At 54.1% G+C, this 21,987-nt stretch overlaps 1 protein-coding gene across 4 annotated transcripts in view; it reads right to left on the bottom strand.

Moving 5' to 3' along the window:
• The window catches only part of LOC144947081 (E3 SUMO-protein ligase RanBP2-like), a 41,680-nt gene that overhangs the window by 6,604 nt on the left and 13,089 nt on the right, over positions 1-21,987 (bottom strand). The window contains exons 13-32 of one of the 4 annotated variants that reach the window (XM_078876264.1): positions 21,543-21,704; positions 21,245-21,382; positions 19,752-19,916; positions 18,856-19,053; positions 18,646-18,729; positions 17,610-17,763; positions 16,794-16,879; positions 12,014-16,357; positions 11,245-11,453; positions 9,973-10,778; positions 8,637-8,711; positions 5,035-5,235; positions 4,831-4,896; positions 3,763-3,875; positions 3,086-3,170; positions 2,518-2,595; positions 1,462-1,662; positions 1,236-1,343; positions 1,062-1,117; positions 532-832 (exon numbers count right to left, since the gene is read on the bottom strand). In XM_078876264.1, coding sequence (XP_078732390.1) covers positions 532-832; positions 1,062-1,117; positions 1,236-1,343; positions 1,462-1,662; positions 2,518-2,595; positions 3,086-3,170; positions 3,763-3,875; positions 4,831-4,896; positions 5,035-5,235; positions 8,637-8,711; positions 9,973-10,778; positions 11,245-11,453; positions 12,014-16,357; positions 16,794-16,879; positions 17,610-17,763; positions 18,646-18,729; positions 18,856-19,053; positions 19,752-19,916; positions 21,245-21,382; positions 21,543-21,704 — 7,630 coding nt within the window. The remainder of the gene's footprint in view (positions 1-531; positions 833-1,061; positions 1,118-1,235; positions 1,344-1,461; positions 1,663-2,517; positions 2,596-3,085; positions 3,171-3,762; positions 3,876-4,830; positions 4,897-5,034; positions 5,236-8,636; positions 8,712-9,972; positions 10,779-11,244; positions 11,454-12,013; positions 16,358-16,793; positions 16,880-17,609; positions 17,764-18,645; positions 18,730-18,855; positions 19,054-19,751; positions 19,917-21,244; positions 21,383-21,542; positions 21,705-21,987) is intronic. The other 3 variants (XM_078876263.1, XM_078876262.1, XM_078876261.1) reach the window with 3 other exon arrangements.

The raw sequence follows: 21,987 nt of genomic DNA on the forward strand, positions 1-21,987 counted from the left end.
CACATGGTTTTACCGATTTGCGGATTAACTGGTCACCTGAGATTTTGACACAAATTCATAACTCATGGATTTTCCCTTAAGCCCAATATGAAAACAGTTACACAATGGTTATTCTTGGAAATGTTTATTACAAGCCACGTGCTCAAACCGAACAAATATGTGCTCTGGTTCATTAAAAATCCATGTGATCACCCCGACCGTACAGTTGTTGCATATCTTTACAACAGTGGGCGGAGTTTAATTAATTTTGATTGGCGTGGTTCTGCTATCCACTTAGTGGGCAGTCTTCTGCGCGGAAGCAGGACCGTTATCATTGGCAAGCAATCCGCGTAAAATGGTTATAATTTTGGATTATCCGCAATTTTGAATTATCTGCGGCCGTCTTCCCCGTCATTAAACGCAGATAATCGAGTCGACTGTATTGCTATCATGTAGAATCAAGAGTGGAGGTTTGGCATGAACTGCATTAATCAAGGCTTGAGAATACTAGGAACGGAGATGCGGATGGCGACGCCAGACGGTTGCACTCACCAACTGTGGAGATGGGCGGGAGTGCCCAGGAGTTTCCGCTCCCCGCGCCGTCACGCATGTGGGCGCCCCACCGCAACGTGGAAAACTTGAGCGCCCCCGACGTTGCCTCCATCTCCTCCGACTGGGTTCCCGCGTCCGGGGTGTCGGCTGCGCGTGGCGACGAGGGGCGGGGAGACGTCCTGTCTGGTTCCTGTGTCGTGGCAAACATTTCCGGAGCGACGGGAGCGGGGGAGGCTCCGCCTGGAACGGGGGAGGCTCCGCCTGGAACGGGGGACGCCGAGGGGCAGTCCACGGTGGTGACCTACAAGGGCGGAAACCACGGAAGAGCAAACTCACCGAGCTGGCCACGCCACCACCACACGTGCACCAACCACATCTACTAACCACAGTGACGTCTTGAAGGCGGCCACCATTTGGGCGACATAGTATTTGATACATTTCCTTGTCCGTTGAGAAAGTCGTGCACATGATACTTTGATGTTGCTGCAACTTAATTTGACTTAACCAGGGAAGGCCTCAAAAGAGCTCACCTCTTCACAACGCTCCACCTTCATCTCTCCCACGCCAGGCATCTGCGCTGCGGGTCCTGCAGACGAGACGCTGTCAAATCAAACCCCCGTCCGCTAAACCCACAATGACACACTGACATACATGGGCGTGTGGCCGTGCCGTGCCTCACATGCCGTGCCGCATAGCCTACTCACCCTGCGGCTGATCCTGCTGCTGCTGCTGTTGCTGCTCCTGGCATCTGCTGCCCTCCTTGTACAGCTTCCCGCGCAGCCGATTCACAGCCTCTTCGTAGTCGTCTGTATCTGGAGAGGCGGCACAACCCAACGATAGCATGAGCGAAACTCTCGCTGGTCAGTGCCGCAACCGGAATGGCGCCACGGCCTGGCCGTGAAACTCGTGCGCGCTGGCCGTTGCCCCTACCCTCTCCAGAGTCGCTGGTGTATCCGGGCAGGTTCTTGAAGCAGAAGAAGGTGGCTGGGAGCTGCAGGTTCTGCGCCAGGACTCGCTGCTCCTCCGTGGGGCTCAGCTGACCGGCAAAGACGACCTCCTCATCCGCAACCGCCGACGTGCGGGGGCGGCTCTCCTGCACCAGCGAAGCAGCATCCCCCTTCACGTCCGCTGCTGGAGAGCGTCGGCAAGCAGCGGCACAAACAACAGGTCACAATGTGCCCCTCCTGGCACGGCGTCAGAGCCAGCTAGAGCCGGCAACCTGGGGGGGGGGCAAGAGCTACAGGAGCTGGGTCACGGTACAATCCTGCAAGACGCATCCCTCCACCTGCCGCAAGGCTGCAAGCCGTTTGCACCACTGTGGGCACACGCATGCACCACTGCCGTCGTGGTGAATATTTTGTTCCAAATCCTGCAGTGAGCCTGAATGGAGTTTACTTTTCCACATGCTGGCCACAGGAATTGAACAATAATACAAGTTTTTTTGGGTTGTAACCCAAAAAAACCCTGTATAATGGATCATGTTGGTCATGAAAGCCTACGTGTTAAACTGAATTTGGTGAAAAGGACTGAAAAGATAATTCATTTTAAAAAGTTTAAACAGTGGGCGGCGGGTGCGGGCAGTGCTAACATTTGTGGCCTCACAGCAACATGTGCCTGGGTTTTATTCCTGACTCGGATGCCCTTTTGCTTATGTTTCATCCTTTACGCAGGAGGGACCACGCTTTTTCCACACGCTGCTAGGAAATGTTCACATTACAATCTCCCCCTGTTCTGCATGGGTTTCCTCCAGCTTCTCTAGTTTCGAAGCAGAACTATAAACACACAAGTTAAGTGGTATTGGCAAAATTCCCCAATCCTGAAAAAATACCTGCAAATCACTCAACTCGGATTACACACAGCAACATTGTCCCCTACTGTATGAACTGGGAAGGACCCTCTTGAATAAGAGTTTTGAGGCTAAAAGTGAGGCTTTCCTATGTAATCACAATGACTAATGACAATAAATCACGCAATAGCTAGCAGTACCGGCGGGAGGGGTGGGGAGGAGGCCAGGCCGTGAAGCCTGCACGGTCATCTTCACATCCACGGGTGCCCCCACAGCAGCTAATGGGAAACAAATCCAGGGTCAGCAATTGCACCATCGTCTCCTGCAGCAGCGGCCTCACTACTGTGGCCAAAGTAAATACGTTGCCCAAGGTGGGGGGGGGGAGGTAGATCGCCTTGACACACTGGAATCGACTCCGCAAGTCCTTGAAGAGACCAACCAAGGAGCAGATGGTGGGAGGCTGTCAGAGTAGGTCGAAGAGTCTATATGCGAGTCTATAGGTCCCTATGTGACTCTGTACGTCCCTGAGTATCAAAGAGCAGATTGTGGAGGACTGTCAGATGTTGGAGGTGGATGCGTGTCGTTTCAGGATCTGGTGGAGGGTAGGCAGCATTGGCAGCGAGGTGCGGTGGTGGCTTCAACGGCTTGGGCCGTGACGATGGAGTTTTAATCCCAAGTACTGAGGCCTCTCCCAGTCTACCTCCCAACTCAAATAAGCGTCCCGCCGAGGGGGAGATGGTGGTGGTCGGGAGCAACGTGGCCACGTACCCCGGTGAGGCGGCGTGGCTGAGCGTGCGCCGGGGTCGGCTTCCGCTGGAGTCGAGGCTTCAGGGCGGCTCGCCGATTCCGCCTCCTGCGCACAGCACCGCCACATCGCACGATGTCACATGCAAAAGAAAAAGATGCAGCGCTATACCCATATAAACTGCAGGGTGGACGGAGAAAGTGAGGGGGGGGGGGATTTGATGAACCTAGCCCAGTGGTTGAACTGCGGCGCCGGGAGATAGAGGCGAACTGGCAACCATTGGATTGCAAGTCCAGTGCGCTGCTAACCGTTACACCACTGTGGCAGCTCCCTGATGCCACGTGTACCATATGCAATTCACTTCTTACAAAATTCACGCGAGCGCTCGCATTGTGCCGCCTGTGCTCAAACGCTAATTGCATATTTTACCACATCTCACGGACACAAACTCTAGCTCAGATGGCCATCCGTTCACCTGCTCTTGGGACAGAAAAAAAAATTGGTGAGGATTGTGGGTAGCAGGCTGGGGGAAGTGAGGTGGCAGGTGCGGGCACGTAGCGCCCCGCCTCAATTCTCTCTCTTTCTGCACCACGTTCTGTGCCCCGACTGGGATTGCTGAGAGTAATGAATTGCAACCGGTGGACAGCGGCATCGACGATGACAAAATCAGCTTCCTTGCAAGACGGCGTCGCCTCCTCACCTGTGCCGGCCGCTGCTCTTGCTCGGGAACGTTGGCGGCTGCCTCGACAACGACAACGCCGTGGCCACCACAGGTGGTGCCGCGTGGAGCCTCCACACGTGGCCTCCTGTGCTCTGTGAGAGATGCCGCCGCCGCCGCACCATCCCAGCGAATTCAGAAATTAGAGCGGCGCAAACATGACAGCTGCAACTCACCGCCCATTGCCACGCGTACCAGGGTCTGACCCCTACGTGACTTTACCGAAAGAACCAAAGAGTATGAAACTATAAACTATTTTTATTTTACCAGGTAAAACCCACTGAGCTATGTTGCTTTTTCAGAAGCCACCTGGCCACAAATGATCACTCATTGAAGTGGCTTATCACGTGTAAATTCATAGTAGCGATCAAGGAGAGAAAATGCGAACTCCAAGTATACAGGCGCCAGGGTCGTGATCGAACTAATGACCTCCAGTATACCAGGCGAGGTAGTTAGCATCTCGCCACCGTGGCTCCCACCCCCGGCAACAGGACCTGCCTCACTGGATATCCATCGTCTACAAATGCAACAACTTTTATTTCACTCCCAACAATAACTCTGCTCTCTTTGGTCTCAAAATCATCAAAATGTGACTGCTCCTATCACAAAATCCTGAACAGGTGCCCTCTCGCTCACGCAGCTGCGTCACTTGGAACGATCTCCCATGCACATGCAAAACGCGCCACCAGTATCATCTGGTTCATCTCTCTAGTTTAGCCTCGACGCACAGTACATCTGCAACCGCTACAGTCCACTCGGCAAGAACCCGCGGTGCGCACCATTTCACTCTGTGTACTTGTTCATGCATTTTACCATGTGGTTTTCACCGCATGAAGCGCTCGCCTCATAAGTTTTAGATTTAATATGCGTACACGCGTCATCACGCGCTTGTTACGTTTGTGCCAATCAGCAACCTGGACTCAATTTCAAACGAAATGTTCAACCTGTAGCGATTTTCCATTTAAAAATGCTGAACTTTTGTAAAATAAACCACCGTGCACACGGAGGAAGTTACAGCTCCTCGGGAGGACATGACAGGTGCTCGCTTACCAGAGTCCATCTCCAGGTAGAGCTTCCCCTTCAGGTTCCTGACGGCAGTGGCGAAATCCTCATCTTCTGCAACGCACAAACCACCTCGTTACGAGCCGGCATCATCGCCACCCACATAAAGCGGCAGCACCGCCCCCACCATTGGCGGCAGTAAGATTATTATTGTTATAACGTGTGCGAGGTGCGCACGCGCGGTGCATGTACCCTCGTCGGAGTCACTGGTGTAGCCGGGCTCGTTTTTGTAGCAGAAGAACGTCGCGGGCAGCAGCAGCAACTCCGCCAAGACTCTCTGCTCCTCCTTGGGGCTGAGCTCCCACACCACCTCCACCTCGCCTCCCTCATCCTCATCCTCCTCTTCCACCTTGGGTTGCCGAGTTTGCTCTTCCTCACCGCTGCTTGTCGTGGCTACAAGGGAGACAAACGTTAAGAACCCAGCGCGTCCCAGACAATGGGCGCCGGGCGTTGAATTGCGTGGTCCACCGCAATATTGTGGCTGAAGCTACCCGGATTCGGTGTCGTCCATGAGCCAGACAACAATGCCCACAAGTTGAATGGGGAAGCAGTTTTACAATTTAAACAGATTTCATGAATTATATCCCTGGGTCGTGCATTCGACATTGGGACATAAGCAGATATCATGGGTATTTAAAAAGCCAACGTCCAATATTCCGGCTCAAGAGCACGCAAGGCAAGCATCCCAACCCACGCCCCTACTCTCCCTGATGTGTGCCAACTCGCCCAACTCCGCTACTCACCCATGCACCACGCAGCCCACCTCATTCCCACCAACTTATTTACCCAGGTGAGAACCCAGTGACATTCATCGTGTGCGTTTGCAAGGTAAGCCTACCTAAACAGGTGCCGACATTAAAAAACAGGATCAGTTTTATAAGCAATTTTAAAGTTTGCCAATTCTAGCCGGTGTCGGAATGCAAGTGATGAGATACACATGGGAACAGTGCCGCATGTGCATCTGGGTCCATTAACTCGGACCTCGGTTGTTAGTTACATAAAGATATACATTTCAAGTTGCATCGCTCTACAGGTGTGGTCATGGAAGAGCTTCTCTCCTCTATGGATACCCCCTCACTCATAGCACTACAAATAGTACGCAATATACTAAACCACTGCAAACGTAGGAAGGGCAAAACTAAACACTCTCCCAAAGCCCTCTTGTGGCTAGTAGACCGCAACACTGGCATACAACTGCTGAAGATAGAAGAGTTCTCCTCGGTCTCATTGCTGGTTTTGACACTGCTAATCAATCCATCCTCCCCATCGGCTACGCCTTGAGACATTACTGGAAGGCGCCTTACAAATAAATGTTAATTATTACGTAGGCCTGTCGGGCACTTCTCCTGCCGGGTTCTGCTCTCGTCATAGATGGAAGGTCCAATAGATATAACTGCTCGACCCGAGCTCTAAGTGTTCTGATGCTTGCATTGTCTTTGTGCTGGTCGCCTTTTGGCGTTCTCTGGTCTGACACTGGTGAGACTAGGCCATAAAGAAGGCAGTCTCTGGTGTAGGCCAATCCGTTTCAAAGACTATGCATATATTATCAGAGCATGTTTGTTCGCATGTTCACAAGTATGTGTGGTTAATGCAGACTTGATCCCTTACAAAAGGTTTATATTTGGTGTTTGAACATCTTAACACCTGTTTAATTGCCAACAAGTATAACCCGTAAAAACAAAGTTTTTCACTATAAATCCTTTATATGCGTGGTGGCTAGAGTCCTCTCGTCCTCTGGCTTGAGATGGCTGCCACCTATGGGTCAGATGATTGCATGGCAGCATTAAGCAATTGGTAATTAAATATAATATTTTTGTCCTAAAAAGTGTAAAATTTAGGAATTTTTTTTCACGAACATTAATTGTCACGCACAACGAGTCTGTGTGGAAAATGTCAGCTCGATTGGATCACGGGAAGTGGGTTAAAAAACGACCTAAAGATTTGCACGGTCCTAAGCAAGCATGCAAGTGAACTTAATATAAAGGATTTAAAAAGGGTAAAACCTATTCTTGTTTTTTCATCATTCTGCACTTCCGTTTGCATACAGGGGCCGTGCTGCCTCGACATCCCCTGTGCTGTGCCATGTCTCATACCTATGAAGTCTTAAACATTAAACACATCTCCCTATTTCCAGTGGTTCCCCTACCCCCCATGATACACATGTCCTCCTCTTGTTTATGGCATCTTCAGATACAGCGGTCTTTAGATGCTACATAACATCCACATTTAATACTTTGCTGCCTTCAGCTACGCGATATACAACACACACACATTCTATGTACACACCAAATTGGAGTTAAAATTTCTGCAAATTCACACATTCAAGATATAACCTCATTGTATCTGCGCTGCACATCCCGCACGCTAGTTCGCTACAGCCGCTGTCCCGGGGAATGCTCAATTGTACGCCACAATTTCCAAAAAGCATCTCGTTTATTTTCTGAAGCGATGCAATCACCACAAGTTGTACAGACTCTCAGAAACAGGTTACATGGCCACTGACCCACTGACTATGCAGGCCTAGACAAAATTGTGATTTCGCCCCCCCCCCCAACCCCCCGAGTTAATAATCCGGAGCGGCGACTCCAACCAGCGCGCGGAGGGCGCAAGCGGACATCGCTCGCGGCCCGTGTGCGAGGGGGCAGTCGCTCGCACCGCAAACGCAGCCCTCATGAAAGCGCGCACGCTGCTGGTTCACAAACACTTCTTGCCGAGTTAAACATGGCGGGAGGCAGCGGCGGATGTGGGGAGGGGGTTAGGTGCTGTGCGCTTCACGCTTCGTCCTGCGGCGGCGGCGGTGTTAGTGTGTCGCACACACAAAACGCCCACGTTTTCTCTCAGCCGGAGCGGCCGGTGCAGCCTGTGCAGCCGGTGCAGCGTCTCTCAGGCTCGGCCCCTTCGCCAGCACTCCCCGTTGCCGGCACCGAACGACGGTCGCCGCGCTACCGTGGTGTGACCCCTGGCGGCTGGACGGAGGCGTGGAGCCATGGCAGGAAAAATCACCGGTGCCTCACTTCCACGGCCAGTGGCAGCTGTGCGCCAGCTCAATTTGGGCTCGGTTCTCACAGCTTGACATGGCCGAACCGATCCCGGACACGGGGAACTCAGAACCAGTCACGATGTCACAGAGTCAACGGGGAAGCGAGATGCACCTGCACTGCAATTGACCCTGCCAAGTTGAACTCTGGCCATTTTAGTGGTTAGATACACAGCAAACATTTGGTTTTCAGTTAAAGGTATAACCAATATCTATAGTAAACACTGTTAAAAATAATTGAGTTAAAATCATTCCCTGGGCATCCAACATTTGGTCGTGGAAGTCGAGGGAAAGGGGAGTGGGGGCTGAGCCCATTAAGCCTCATGGCTCACGGGTGGTTTGGGGGCTCATAGGCCCGAGTCCTGGTGCCGTCCCTGGGCTGACACGGCCCGACAGGCATGGCCCAACTAACAAAACGGAAGCCTCCTCTTGCACCTCTACCCTGTTGACCCCCGGATTGCCGTGGCATTAAACTATGAGAGATGTGAACTTCAAGGGTGACGCAAACGTGAGGATTTTACAAATCGGACACGTGTGAAAAACCAAAGCCAAAAATCCCAAAAATTATAGAGGGCATGCAATCATGCGTCTGGCGGGAAGGAGGGCAGCTGTTAGCGCAGAAACTGCAGTGAAATTTTAGTTCCTCGCAGAGAAAGGGGGCCAGAGGCCGTAGGTTAAACCAGCAGGCAAGCCGCGTGGTGGTGGCACACGTTGCTGTTAGAGGGCACGCCATGCAGTGTGGGCGCAACCACTCTACCTGCAGCGCTAGCCAGGGGAAACGGCGTGGTCCAGAAGGCCGCAGGATTAGCTTTGAAAAGGCTAAAGTCAACACCTACACATGGAGAAGGGGAGTTGCGGCCAACCGTCAGTGTGCGTGTGAAAAAACAAAAACAAGGTTTGTGTGGCATGAGAGGGCAGAGCCCTTCAGGTGAACGACACTGCACCCCCTCAAATTTGTTCATGGCCCAAACATCTGGAATTTCATTGCTTAAAAAAAAAAAATCGCTAAAAACGTGTCCTTGGTTACTCTCCGATATCAAATTAAAATTTGATGCAAAACTGTCGATTGTTTATAATTTCACTTTCAATTGCATTGGACTCGTATATCCTTATTTGTTTACATATTAGTTTAAAAGTAATCCTGTAACTGTTTAATGTTCCTGTAACTTAATTGTAATTTTGTAATGGTCATCCTACATGGGAGTTTTTCTATTTAACATCGATTTACATTTTTTTTATAATCTAAATGTCACTGCACTTCATTCTATTTATTTGGCTTCTGATTTTTGGCCACCCAGGCGACTCTTGCAAAGGAAACTCATCCTGGTCTCTTGAGTTCTCACTTGGTTAAACAAAATAAACTTGAACCCCGACCATACACCTGGGGTTCCACTCTGCAGGAGTCTACCGCCCCAAGCAACCAAGGCTCAGGGAGGCGCACGGCTGTGGGAGTCTCTGGATGCGAGGTCGGAGGAGAGGTGCCGAGTAGGATGCGCACCTCACGACATTCGACCACTGGATGATGAAAACATGCCCGAGTGAAACGCTCCCCTGCGCCAGTATGGCAGGGTGAGCACAACGAGCGTGAATTCGCTCTCATTGCCCCACACACAAGGCTAAGCTTGTAAACGCGAGTAAACACTGTCCATGTAAACACCGCACTTGTAAACAGCACCCATGTAAACAGCACCTAGAAAACAGCATCCCTGTAAACAAAACAGCAGTTTATCGTTGCCTGAAATTTTCACGCTGCCTTTTGCATAATTTATGTTTGTATGCATAGACATCAAATGGCTGTAAACAATCAAAATGTATAGGTCGCCCAATTACGCAAGCTGAGGTAAAATGATAGGCACGTGCCTATACTTTCCCCAGGTGACAATGAAAACTACAAACACTTGCTTTACACATATGTCCACGTCTCCTGCTAACAAAGTAGCAGCCGCATACTCCAACGACGCACGGCGGACCAGCGGGGGCTCTGACACGGCGTCACGGCTTGACGCGGCGCATGACGCGAACGAGCACGAAGCACGCAAGCGCGAACACCCAGTGCATTTCAACGAGCATTCCGAAATCCGCGAGCCAGTTACCTTGCTGCGGGAGGTGAAACGCAAAGCAGCTGCCACTGCCGGTCGCGGTGGTCGGGGAGGCCCCTCGGAGGCCTTTGCTGACAATCTTGGTGGCCAGCGAGGACTGAGCGCCATCGCTCCCCGCATCGCTACCGTCGCCGCCGCCGGGAGGTGCGAAGGAAAACGGTGAAGCCGTGAAGTCAAAACTTGAAGCTGCGGTCGGCTCCTTCGACGAACGCTGAGGCTCGAAGCTGAAAGTCGCCTTACCTGCAGAATTCAGGAAACTGAAAGGCGAACTACCAGGTGCGTCGTTGGCCATGCCAGAGGAGCCAAAAGTGAATTTCGTGGCCAGAGTAGGCCCTGGTTTATTGGTGCTGAAGTCAAACCCAGCGACGGGTTTTCCTGCGTCACCACCGGCTGGCTTGTCGGACGTAAACAGGCTCTGCAGCGCTTCCAAGCCGAACGAGAACTTGGCGGGAGAGATCACCGACTTGGCCGGGCTGGGCGTCGACTCCGAGCCGCCGCCCATTTCCGGGCGGGGTGGCGACGACGGCTCATCGACCTCGGTGATGGCGTCCCCCTCGTTGTCCTCGGCGGGCCCTGTTCCCTTGGCGGGTTCCGCCGACTCGGAGACGGAGAGCACGCGCGTGGGGGTCGGCGGCGCAAACTGGACCGGCGGGACAAGCTGCCTCGTCTCCTGCGCCTCCTGTATGTCCAGCACCGCCTGGCGGAACACCACGGCCGTCTCCAGCTGCTTGAATCTCAGCGCCAGGTGCTCCATCCGCGGCTCGCCGTCCGACGAGTCCAGGGCGTTCCACACCCACGCCCTGCAGAACGCGCACCCGCACGAGTACTCACAACGGAACTACCTACACGACAAAGACCCCCCTCACCACACTACCGCCCGTATTGCCCGAACAGACTGTTGGGGCAATTGATGTTAGCGAGGGCCTATGAAGGCTGGCATGGCGCACGAGGGGGGTAAATGGCCAGCACCACACCCAGCCGCCTGGGGGTTGTGCTGGCGATGTTATCCAGAACACACCAGGTACTAATTTGAGGCCAAGTCCATCTAGGGGAGGCCCAGGACCGGTTCAATTAATTGTGATTGGTGCTGGTCGCCGGGTTAGTAGCACAGCGCTCCAGACGGCCATATTACTGCTACCCCATAACCACCACTGCACACACCACTACACACGCTGGTGAGAGCTTGTGGGAACAATGTGTGGATGAGGCGTGGGCGGTGACAGCCGTGCGGACGAGGTGCAGATGACGACAAGTCAGCGGCCGTACCTGTCGGAGCCGCGCATGGGCTCGAGCCGCGTGTCGGCCGTGAGCCAGTGGTTGGCGCAGATCTTGAGCACCTGCTCGCGCCGCATGAGCAGCCGCCCGCGACCGTCCTCCAGCCGCTGCAGCAGCTTCACATCGCCCACCCCACGCTCCTTCCACTGCGCCGCCTCGCGGTCGTAGCGGTACAACTTGGCCCGGTGGACAAAGACCTCCTGGGGAGGCGGCACCGACGGTCGAACGTTAGAGATCGGGCGGCCGAGACCAGTCCCAAGTAGCTCCGAGCGACGATGACGACCAATGCAAAGCGAAGCCAACGCGACCGTTCTTACATACGGATTTGTTATCACTTCTCAAAAATTAATTCCGATCGCGTTGTCGGCATCGCGTGGTCACGAGTTGAAATATGCAGCCGAATTTCAGAGAAGTGCAACTCGTTTGTGTTGAGAGCAGCCTATGGAAGTGTATGTCACAGAGCTACCACTGACCCTCTTAAAGTTGACCCCTGGTCCACAAACAGTAGGAGGTGGCACTTTTTCACCCACTCTACACGTCAGAGTAATAATATATAACACACGAGTAAAACCGACATACACATTTTTTTGGCCCAATTAACTTCTGCAGAACCATATTTAACGATGGATCTTTTTGCGCGCAGTCATTGGTGACCGGATTGAGACCAGCGCCTCGTTTAATCGTTAGCGGTGCCGGCTCGGCAGCACGAGAGCCACACAAGAGCCACACGAGAATTAAAGAAGGTCCTGTGTGCCCCCACCTGCTCCTCCTCCTCTCCCGTGCGCACGTCTATCAGCGCGGGCAAGGGCACGATGGGCTCGAAGTGCAGGTTATCCTCTTCCTTGCTCTCCTCCTCCTCTTCCTCGTTCTCCTCGTTGGTGGAGTTCCGGTGCTGGTGCCCCCCCGGCGACTTGCCGGGGCTCACGATGGGCTGGAAGCTGAAGTTGAAGCCGGCGGCCGTCTCCCCGAAGCGGAAGGGCAACTTGTCCGACGACGCGGCGTGGTCGGGTTTGTCGGGCGCTTGCGGCGGTGGCGGCGATCGGAGCAGGGAGGTGCCCGCAGAGGTGTCGCAAGTGGATGCTCCCTCGCGCAGGTCATAGTCGTCCCACTCGAGCGTGGGGACAACGCACTCCGACAGCGAGCCCCCCGGCCGCAGGGCCGCCAGCGTGCCCCCGGTCGGGGTGGACGTCACCACAGCGTGGCCGTCGCTTGCCGCCTGCTTGGATTTGTTGTCCAAGGCGGAGAACTGCTCCTTGAAGCCCTTGAGCTCAAACTTCATCTTCTCCGCTTTCTGGATCAGTTCCGCGGCCTTGCCCGTCTGCAGAAGCTTGTGCGGTGTCTGCAGAGGCATGTCCAACAGGCCCCGCTGACACTCCTCGAACTTCGCCTTGAACTCGACGCCGACGTCAGGAGTCTTGAACTTTACGGCGAGCTGCTCGACCTTGGGCTCCCCCTCCGAGAAATCGTTGGCCACCCACACCCAAGCGCGGTCGGAGCCCTTCATGGGATTGAGGCTCATGGAAGTGGTGATGCAGTGGTTGGCACACACCTTCAGCACCTGCTCGCGTCGCATCAGTATGCGAGTTCTGCCCGTCTGCTTGTTCCGCAGGATTTTAATGTCTCCAACGCCCCTCTCTTTCCACTGAGACACGGCCGTGTCGAAGCGAAACAGCTTGGCTCGCTGAGAGTAGCACACTTCCTCCTCCTCCTCTCCTGTGACGAGGTCCACCTTGTCGGGCATTTGCACCACGGGCTCAAAATGAATCTCGTCGTCTTCCTCCGTCTTGTACATTTCGTTAGAGTCCTCCTGTCCTGACGTATCGGCATCGGCAGTCACGCCAAACAGCGCCTTCCCGATGCTGGGAAAGTTGGAAAAACTCGACTGGTTCTTTCCAAACTCCAGGGGCTGGGCCGTTGCCAGATCAGCAAAAGAAGTGCCGGAAAAGCCCTGGAATCCGTCCGCGCTCATCGGCTTAAAATCTGAAAGAATGGCACCAGAGAAGCCTTGCCCTCCGACAGGACCACTTGAGTTGGGAACCTCCGCTCTCTCGTGATCTTCTGCAAGAATCTTGAGCAGGAGCGATGCGGACCCTGGTTGGCAAGGCCCTTTCCTCTCTTTCCCCTCCTGCGTGGCAAATTTAAAAGCGCTCGCCTGGCCAGCCGCAGGAGCCAACGAACCAAAGCTGAAGCCAGATTCATCAGTCTTGGCAGTCAAGGTGCCGAACGTGAAACCAGACATTGACGATCCAAACCCGGAGCTGGGTTGTCCGAACCCGGTTAAAGGTGCTGGAGGTTTCTCTGTTGGTTGAGTGCCTGGTTTTCTCGTCTGGCAGGCAGCGCACGCGGCAAGCTCAGGCTTGTTACGAACTGCGCAAGTGTCACAGTCCCACTCGCCCTCTTTCTTGGAAAACTGAGAACCAAATCCTGTCAGGTTCCTGACGGCAGGGGCTTGGCTGCTCTCTGCCACACGTGGAATACTTGTGGTGGCGTCCGGTTTTCTCGTCTGGCAGGCAGCGCACGCAGCAAGCTCAGGCTTGTTACGAACTGCACAAGTGTCACAGTCCCACTCGCCCTCTTTCTTGGAAAACTGCGAACCAAATCCTGTCAGGTTCCTGACGGCAGGGGCTTGGCTGCTCTCTGCCACACGTGGAATACTTGTGGTGGCGTCCGGTTTTCTCGTCTGGCAGGCAGCGCACGCGGCAAGGTGAGGCTTGTTACGAACTGCGCAAGTATCACAGTCCCACTCGCCCTCTTTCTTGGAAAACTGCGAACCAAATCCTGTTAGGTTCCTGACGGCAGGGGCTTGGCTGCTCTCTGCCACACGTGGAATGCTTGTGGTGGCGTCCGGTTTTCTCGTCTGACAGGCAGCGCACGCGGCAAGCTCAGGTTTGTTACGAACTGCGCATGTTTCACAGTCCCACTCGCCCTCTTTCTTGGAAAACTGGGAACCAAATCCCAGCAGCTTCGGGAAAGCAGGAGCTTGGTGGCAGCTCTCCACCGAAGATGGAGTGGTTGCGGAGGCCTGGGTAAAACTAAATGACCCTGGCTGAATGGTCTTGGCCGTGCTGCTGGCAGCGCTGTTTCCAGTTGCGATACCAAAGCTGAATCCGGTGGCTGCGTCAGAGCCCATCCCAAAAGCAAAGCTGGTCGCTGCTTGCATAAAGCCGGAACCTTGCTTGTCGCTCTCTGTCGGTAAACCAAATTGAAAAGCCGTCACCCCGGTGAGCGACGGGAGGCCTTCGGTGAACGTATTGCTCTCTGGAGGGGCTCCGGGATTGGGGGTCTGACAGGCAACACACGACGTGGCGCTGCTATCATTCCGAACGACGCAGATCTCACAATCCCACTGTCCTTCTTTCTTTGCGAACTGTGCACCGAACCCCTTGCCGGAAACCGCAGGCGACGCCACGGCAGGTGTTTTGTTATCTTGAGTGGACTTGAAAGGCAGGCTTGATGAAGCAAATCGAAAATCGGGAGCAGAGCCAAGTGCCAAAGACCCAGGACACTCGACAGCGTTTCTTGCGGAGATAGTGCTGAATTTGAAGTCGGGAAAGGAGGCGCTGCTCCCAGAGCCAGAAGGTGCAAACGCTGCAGGCGTCTGCCCCGGCCTGTCCCCTCCTCCAGGCTTTGCGCTGAGGCAGGCGATGCACGCATCAGCATCGGGCTTGTTCCTCACCACGCACACCGAACAGTCCCACTCGCCCTCCTTTTTCTCAAACTTCGCGCCGAACCCCACCGGGATCATCTTGAAGACAGGAGCTTGACTTCCGGCTCGAGCCGATTTAGAATAGATTTGTTTAGAAGGGCCTTTCACGAGAGCCAGAGGTTTATCGCCTTCGTCACCATCACTCACAACATTTTTCAGCAGCTGCTGTGCCTCCTCAAATTTGGTTTTAAAAACGACCGCCTCCTCCGCCGTTTTAAACTTGATCGCGAGCTGCTCGTGCCTTGGTACTTCGTCGGCAAAATCGAGTGCGTGCCAAACCCAGGACTTGTCGGAGCCGGCGTTGCGGTTCAGGGTCATCTCGGCCGTGATGTAGTGGTTCGCACAGATCTTCAGGACCTGCTCGCGCCGCATCAGCACCCGCAGCTTCCCTGACACAAGGTGACAGAGAATCTTAAAATTGCCAACTCCGCGCTCTTTCCACTCTTTGCTGTCGGCGTCGAATCGGAATAGTTTTGCGCGGTTGCAGTACAGCTCCTCCTCGTCCTCTTCTCCCGTTTTCACTTCCACCTTGTCCGGCAGCGGAACAACGGGCTCAAAGTGTGGCCCATCTTCCTCCCCAAGGACGCTGTCCACCTCACCGTCGCTGCCATCATCCCCCCTTGCGGGAGTGGACTGCTGGAAGAGCGGCCTTCCCCGGTCCTTGAAGGTAAAGGTGTTTGTTGTGCTGCCCGTGGTCTGGCCAAACCCGACTTCCTTGTCCAAACTCTGTGCAGCGAGGTCGGCGAAAGACATCCCAGACAGCGCTTTCACATCGAAGTACGGAGCGGTGGCCTGAGACAAACTCGGAGGGGGCCCGGCCTGGGAGGACGAGGGAGGAAAGGGCTTGCCGTGTGACGAGGCGTTTTGTGGCAGTTGTTCCATCTTGATGGGCGTACCCGTGGTCAGCGAACCAGCCGGACCCTGCCTTCCCACCGGCGAAGAGAACGTATAATCGCCGTCATCCGACCGGAAATTGTTGCTGAACTGGAATGCGGGCTGCTGCTGCTGCATCAACTGCCCGGGCGGCTGGCCCTGCAGACTGGGGCTCGCCACAGCTCTGGGTGCGTCCGGCACGCGGTTGGCCGGGGGCATGGTGAAAAATCCTGGCTCGGGCAGCGCCGGGTTGCTGGTGGCTGGGGGCTCGTAGAACTGATTGCCGTAGGGGGACAGCACGCTGCCGGACACCGCCGAGTCGTAGCCGTAAGCAGAGCCGTGCGGGTAGCCAGAGCCACTGAACACGTCCTGGGGGTAGATGCGTGGGGCCGAGGAGGGTGCGGGGGGCGTGCTCGCAGGGGGCTGCTGGTACGAGTAGACGTGCGGGGGGGGCTGTGGCTGCTGCTGCGGTGGCTGCTGTTGCTGCGGTGTGAGGCGCGGGATCCCGCTGTACATGTTGGGGTGCTGCCAGGGAAACAAACACAGGGACAATGAGACAATTACGATGCACCTGCCGAGCACTTAAAATTACAAACCCGACATGAAGCACCTCCCCCCCCACCCCCCCCAGGTTTCAATTTAGCCAGGAAACAATCTCCTGCAATGAACTGCATCAGACTGCATGGCAGACGTAGCTAGCTCCACCTCCACTGATGAACAATTAAAAGAATATCCCAGAGCGCAGAATGCAGTCACCAGTCTCAATGCACGGACCACACAGCTATGCCACTGTCCGCTTCCATCTTTCTCTGGCAGCAAGCAGCATTTGAGATATTCACCACAAGGCTTCTCCTGAAACCGTCCACTGGCTTACTCACCAACCTCAACACGAACACACAGATGCTGCCAATCAACTCTGACACCACACGAAATAAGTTGAAGAAAAAAAGCTGGTGGGTACCTTGGCAGGAGTGGTGGTACGTAGCAGGTACTGTGTGTTGTAGCCGGGAGACTGGTTGTAAAAAGCCGACGTTCCTCCTGTCGACACTGGGGAGAGACACACGCAAGCAGGCGTGCGTGTGAACGGGGGGAGTGGTAGCGTAGCGCTGCGGGACGAACCCGGCCACCTGAGTTCCATTCATTCCCACGGCCAATGCCAGTGACTATTATCCGAGTCGATCATGGGCCTCCCCTAGGTGGACTCAGCCTCAAATGAGTACATAGTGCGGTGTGTAAACATCGCCACTGGGTAGACGAAGGAGGTCGAGCGTGGTGCTGGCCACCTACCCCGTTGTGTGTCGTGCCCGCCTTCATCGGTGCTTGCCAACAGCACTTGCTCCTACAGTCTGTTAAGGCTATATGGGGGACCTTTGTCTTTTTCTCGTCAGTGCATCCCATTCAGACGTGGCGGTTTCACTCACAGCTGAGTGAATATCATCAGCGTATGAGAGACACCAATCAGTGAATTTGCCACCACGAGCATAATTGACCCATTCGCTTGCACGAGCAAGGAAACCCATGAGGGAAAGAACACAAAATCCAGGTTGGGAATAAAACCCAGGTCCTTCTTGTTGTAAAGCACCATTGTCACCTACCACTGTGTCACCCTTATGCCCGATGATTTGTATTAAGGGACAAACCCCTTTGCAATATAATGGCATTCAAACACCCAGGTGGGATTTCAAGACATGTGGCGCCAAGCTGCATGTGAAGGCAATGCCAGACTGCGGGTGCTGGGGTCAGGCTGGATGAGGTGTGTGCGATTAATGAGCTGTACCCGTGAGAGGCACGCCCTGCTGGAAGGAGGCGGGCGCCTGATAAGAGTCGGCGAGCGTCTCAGCTGGGTAGCCACCCTCCATGACCATGTGCATGCGGGACTGCACGCCACCCGCGCCCTCAGGCGTCCCCATTTGCAGGCCACGCATCACATTCTGCCAACGGGAACACACACACACACACGTTGGCACACGCATGCAACAACATTTGCCACGGCGTTTTAGCAAAGCTAGGTGCACTTTGAGGCCACGTGAAGTGTTAAAGGCCGACTAGCAGGTCATGGGACAGACGCTTGGTTGGGTTGACTGGCAGATCGACCACCTGTGGCTCCCTACGTAAGTCTGTATGCTGAACTTCTTTCGCACTGTACGAAGCCAACCGTGCTAAACGGAGGGGCAGGGGAAGGTTAAAAAACGTCTGTGCCAACTTGCTACGTTTTAGCCGCCCGGCACTCTGCTCGTCATTTTGAGCGTTCTTGCTGAAGGGCGACTGCCTCCAACTGCCCAATAGCGTCCTTCATGAGCCTCCTACACAGATGCCAATATCGCCACCGCTGGTACCAGTTATTTGCAAGTCGCAATTATCTGCAAGTCCAATCAGCTCCACATCCTTCCGTACTACATCAGTTCATCTTTTCTCACCCGTACTGTGCTAATTTAGATCACTCTATCCAGCCAAACAGAAGTTGTGTGGGCATGCAGTGGCTAGGCATGCAGGCTACATGACCCAGCCAACGCAGCCTCACCTGCCGGAGAAGCTCATGTATGATGGGGACCGTATCCAGACCTTTAAGAATGTGCGAACGCCTCACACAATCCAGACTGGTTAAACCCAGGATGGATCATAGGCAGGCCACTGTGCGGAAGTCAACAATGGTTGTCCTATGGAGACTCACCCCCCCCCCCCCCACCATAGTAATGTAGAAATTCCACCACTGGCTCTGCGGAGCTGTATAAACAGGAGATGAGCATCACCTAAATCATAATCGGAGCAGGAAACCACTATGACTCTGTGACGGCTGCACTTGGCTTACTCGCCTGCAATCCCTGCACTTGGTGGCACAGTGTCTCCAGGAGGTGCGTCTGCTGCTGGGCCCAACGAGGGGAGGTCCGCGGGGAGCCCTGCACACAGACAACGCCACACACGACAACAACGACGACTCAGCGCCAAACCTCACCGTCTCACCACCGGCTCGCAACTGATCACGACCGCGCAACGTGTCGCACGCGTGGGGGGGTGGTGCCTACCAGAATGCTCTTGAGTGGAGAGGTGAGGGTGGTGGCCTTGGCGGGCGAGGCCGATGACCGCATGGAGGCGGCGACGCTGCTGTTGCCGAGGTCGCCACCGTTGGTGATGTCTCCGTTCGGTTCGACACGGGACTGCTCCAGCCGTGCTCGCAGCGCATCCAGAAGATCGCGCACGGAGCTCACGCTCACCCCGGTCTGCTGTGGTGTCGGCCGCACAAAGACAAATATCCCCCGAAAGCCTTTAACAAACTGTTGGGGTAAGTGCCATTTGCCAGCACCTAGGAAGGCCAGCACGGCACACAAAGGGTGGGTGTTCAGCACCACGCCCGACCGCCTTCATCTCCCCAGCTGCTGTTTACTCACCGCACCAGGTACTCAATTATAAAGCAGAGTCGACTGAGGGGAGGACCAGGACCAACTCTGATATAAGTCACCAATGTAGCCTGTGAGCGGGAATCAAACTCGGGTCGCCGGGTTTGTAGTGCAGTGCACTAACCACTACGCCACTGCTCCCCATACCCACACACACGTGGATACGCAGAACATGTGGGGACCCACAAGTCAGACAGCCACTGCTCCCCTCCAGATGACACTGCCACAACCTCATCTCTGCCAGTGGTTCTAACCCAAGCAGTCAACCACACTCCGCTCAAGACTAGACATGTAGCAAAGCATTCATTTATCAATTAAGATCACTTTTGACTTCAAGACGATACATGTATCGGCACCGTGCAAGAATTTATTTTGCATACAATTCGTGCAATTATACGCAAATTAGATCAATACACCGAGGTTAATGGAGAACACTGTGCAAACGAGACAGACTAAGGAATGTATTAACTAATTCATTTCTGGCCACGAGGCTGTTTGTCGTGTGGCGTGTGGCGTGCGGGCACCTCGCCGTCCTCCGCAGGGGCGTCCCAGTCGTGCTCGGGCAGCATGCGCATGATCCTGAGCAGGTATCCCTCGGCCTTTCGGAGCTGCGCCCGGCACGCCTCTCCCTCCGGGCCATCCGTCTCCTCTCCACCGGGGTCTGCGTCCTCCGCCAGGCTCTGGAAAAGCTACACCGAGCAGCAAGACAACATCCTTGGTCACATAATTCACATCATCATCATTCACAACGGTGTTGCGGTGGATTTTGTTGCTCAGAGGTTCTTAACTCCCTGCTCCTGAAATCAGAGTTGCAGATAGCAGAGTGCCGAGGTTCAGGCTGCACGACCTACGGGAGGTCGGGTGGCGCAGTGATAACACTTTGTGCCTCACTGCAAGAAGGGTCTGGTTTGGATTCCTGATTCGGGCTTCTCTCTGTTTGGAGTTTGTACTTTCCCTCCCTGTTCTGCATGGGTTCTTCGGGGGTTTACGGTTTACAGGGACTCATCTCCTTATGAACGAGTTAGGTTCCAGGTCTGTTTGCAAGTCTAACTTTACTCCTGTCGATTCCAAACATGTTGTACGGCACGTACACTGAATACGGAGAGTGGCTTTAAAAGTTGTATAATCTCCTGTAGAGGAAGATGCCACTGGTTCTTCATGTTCTGCAGATGTAGATGCCACCACTGCCATCTGAACGGGAAACTGGAAATACAGACAAGTTTGTTCGTATCTCCGAAAGTTCCCAAGTCGAATTATCGTAAGTAGGTGTCCCTGTATTCACAAAGGTAAAAAAACGATGGTACATCGCATTCAAGGTCGGTCTCCTGACCTGTAAAGCCCTACACGACCAGGGACCCTCCACTACAAACTTCGGGGCCCCCCTTCCTATGCTTACACGGCTCCTCCCCTGTGGAAACAAGCTGGCTAAGCTGGATAAATCGGATTTTCCGTGGAGCAAATAATCAGTGAATTGAAACGGTGCAAGAAGTTCAGAAGACATATAATAGCCACACCCAAGATTTGACACTGTTTATTTAAAATTGCTTTCACATTTAATGTGTGCTTCTATTAAATGTAATTCTTTCTCCAGAACATTTTTAATCCTAGGAGAATATTACAAAAAATTTAATTATCTTACTTAAAAGAGCAGATTACTTGTAGTGGTCCAAGCACAGGATTATGAGAAGCTTATGAAAACTACCGTTCTTGTTTTTTGCGCAGAGCAACAGGGGTCTCTACTCATTGAAATACAAATGAATGCATGCATCATCATGCTATTGTATTATTTTTCTAATCGTATTCACCACATTGTTTTTATGCATTGGTATTTATCGTGTGCCATTGTTAACCCAGGTCTCCGTTGCAAATGGGACAGCTCTCAACGAGCTCTTAGCTCCATAATACAGGTTTTTGGGTTAGATTGTGTAAATTTACTGAGCTCTTAGCTGGTTACAAAATAAACTCATCCATTTCAATACAAGGGGCAAGCATGCGACCAATGGGTGTGGCAGCGTACCAGGGCACAGTTCCAGAAGGCCAGCGGGGTCCCCACGGTCTCGAACCTCATCACCGCATCGTCGTATTCTTCTCGCACAAGCGACAGCGTCCCGAGCGCCAGCTTTGCCGATGCGATGAACGCGTCAGCCTCTTGCGGCTGCCGAGCGACACGTTCACACGAGTGCGGTCGTCAGGAGGGCAGAGCCCGCAAGACCAAAAGAAACGCTCGACAAATTTCACCACGGTCCCCGAACCCCGCAGCAGCTCCCGCATGAGGATGGCGTTGCCTGCGACGACGGGGACGACGCGGCGCATACCTGGATGTCACGGCTGTGGAAGTGCCAGAAGAGCGGCTCGATGGGCTCGGGGATGTCCTTGTGCTTGCGTGCAAGCTGCAGCAAGGGGAGCACCCTCTCCCAGTAGTAGGCGCCGCGCGCCACGTAGTCCCGCCGGGCCGCCTTGCTCCTCTGCGCGCTGCCCTGCATGCAAGCGGTGCGACGATGCGCGTGTGCGCGGCGCGAGCGGCTTTAAAGCAACCGCTTTCGTTACAAGACGACGCAAACCAGTACAAGAAACATCATGCAGACGCACGGATTACGCAACGCTTTCCAACAGGCGCTTGTACTCAACGGCAGCTTGCTACTAGTGCATACCCGCATTCCTCTCCCAATGACGTCAAAACACATGACCTGCGACGTCACGCACCGTGCGACGTCACCCCGTTGTGCGACCTCTGAAGGCAACGTCGCGCCTTGCCAATGA

This window comes from Lampetra fluviatilis, chromosome 43 (genome assembly GCF_964198595.1).
Source record: "Lampetra fluviatilis chromosome 43, kcLamFluv1.1, whole genome shotgun sequence".
Taxonomy (NCBI): domain Eukaryota; kingdom Metazoa; phylum Chordata; class Hyperoartia; order Petromyzontiformes; family Petromyzontidae; genus Lampetra; species Lampetra fluviatilis.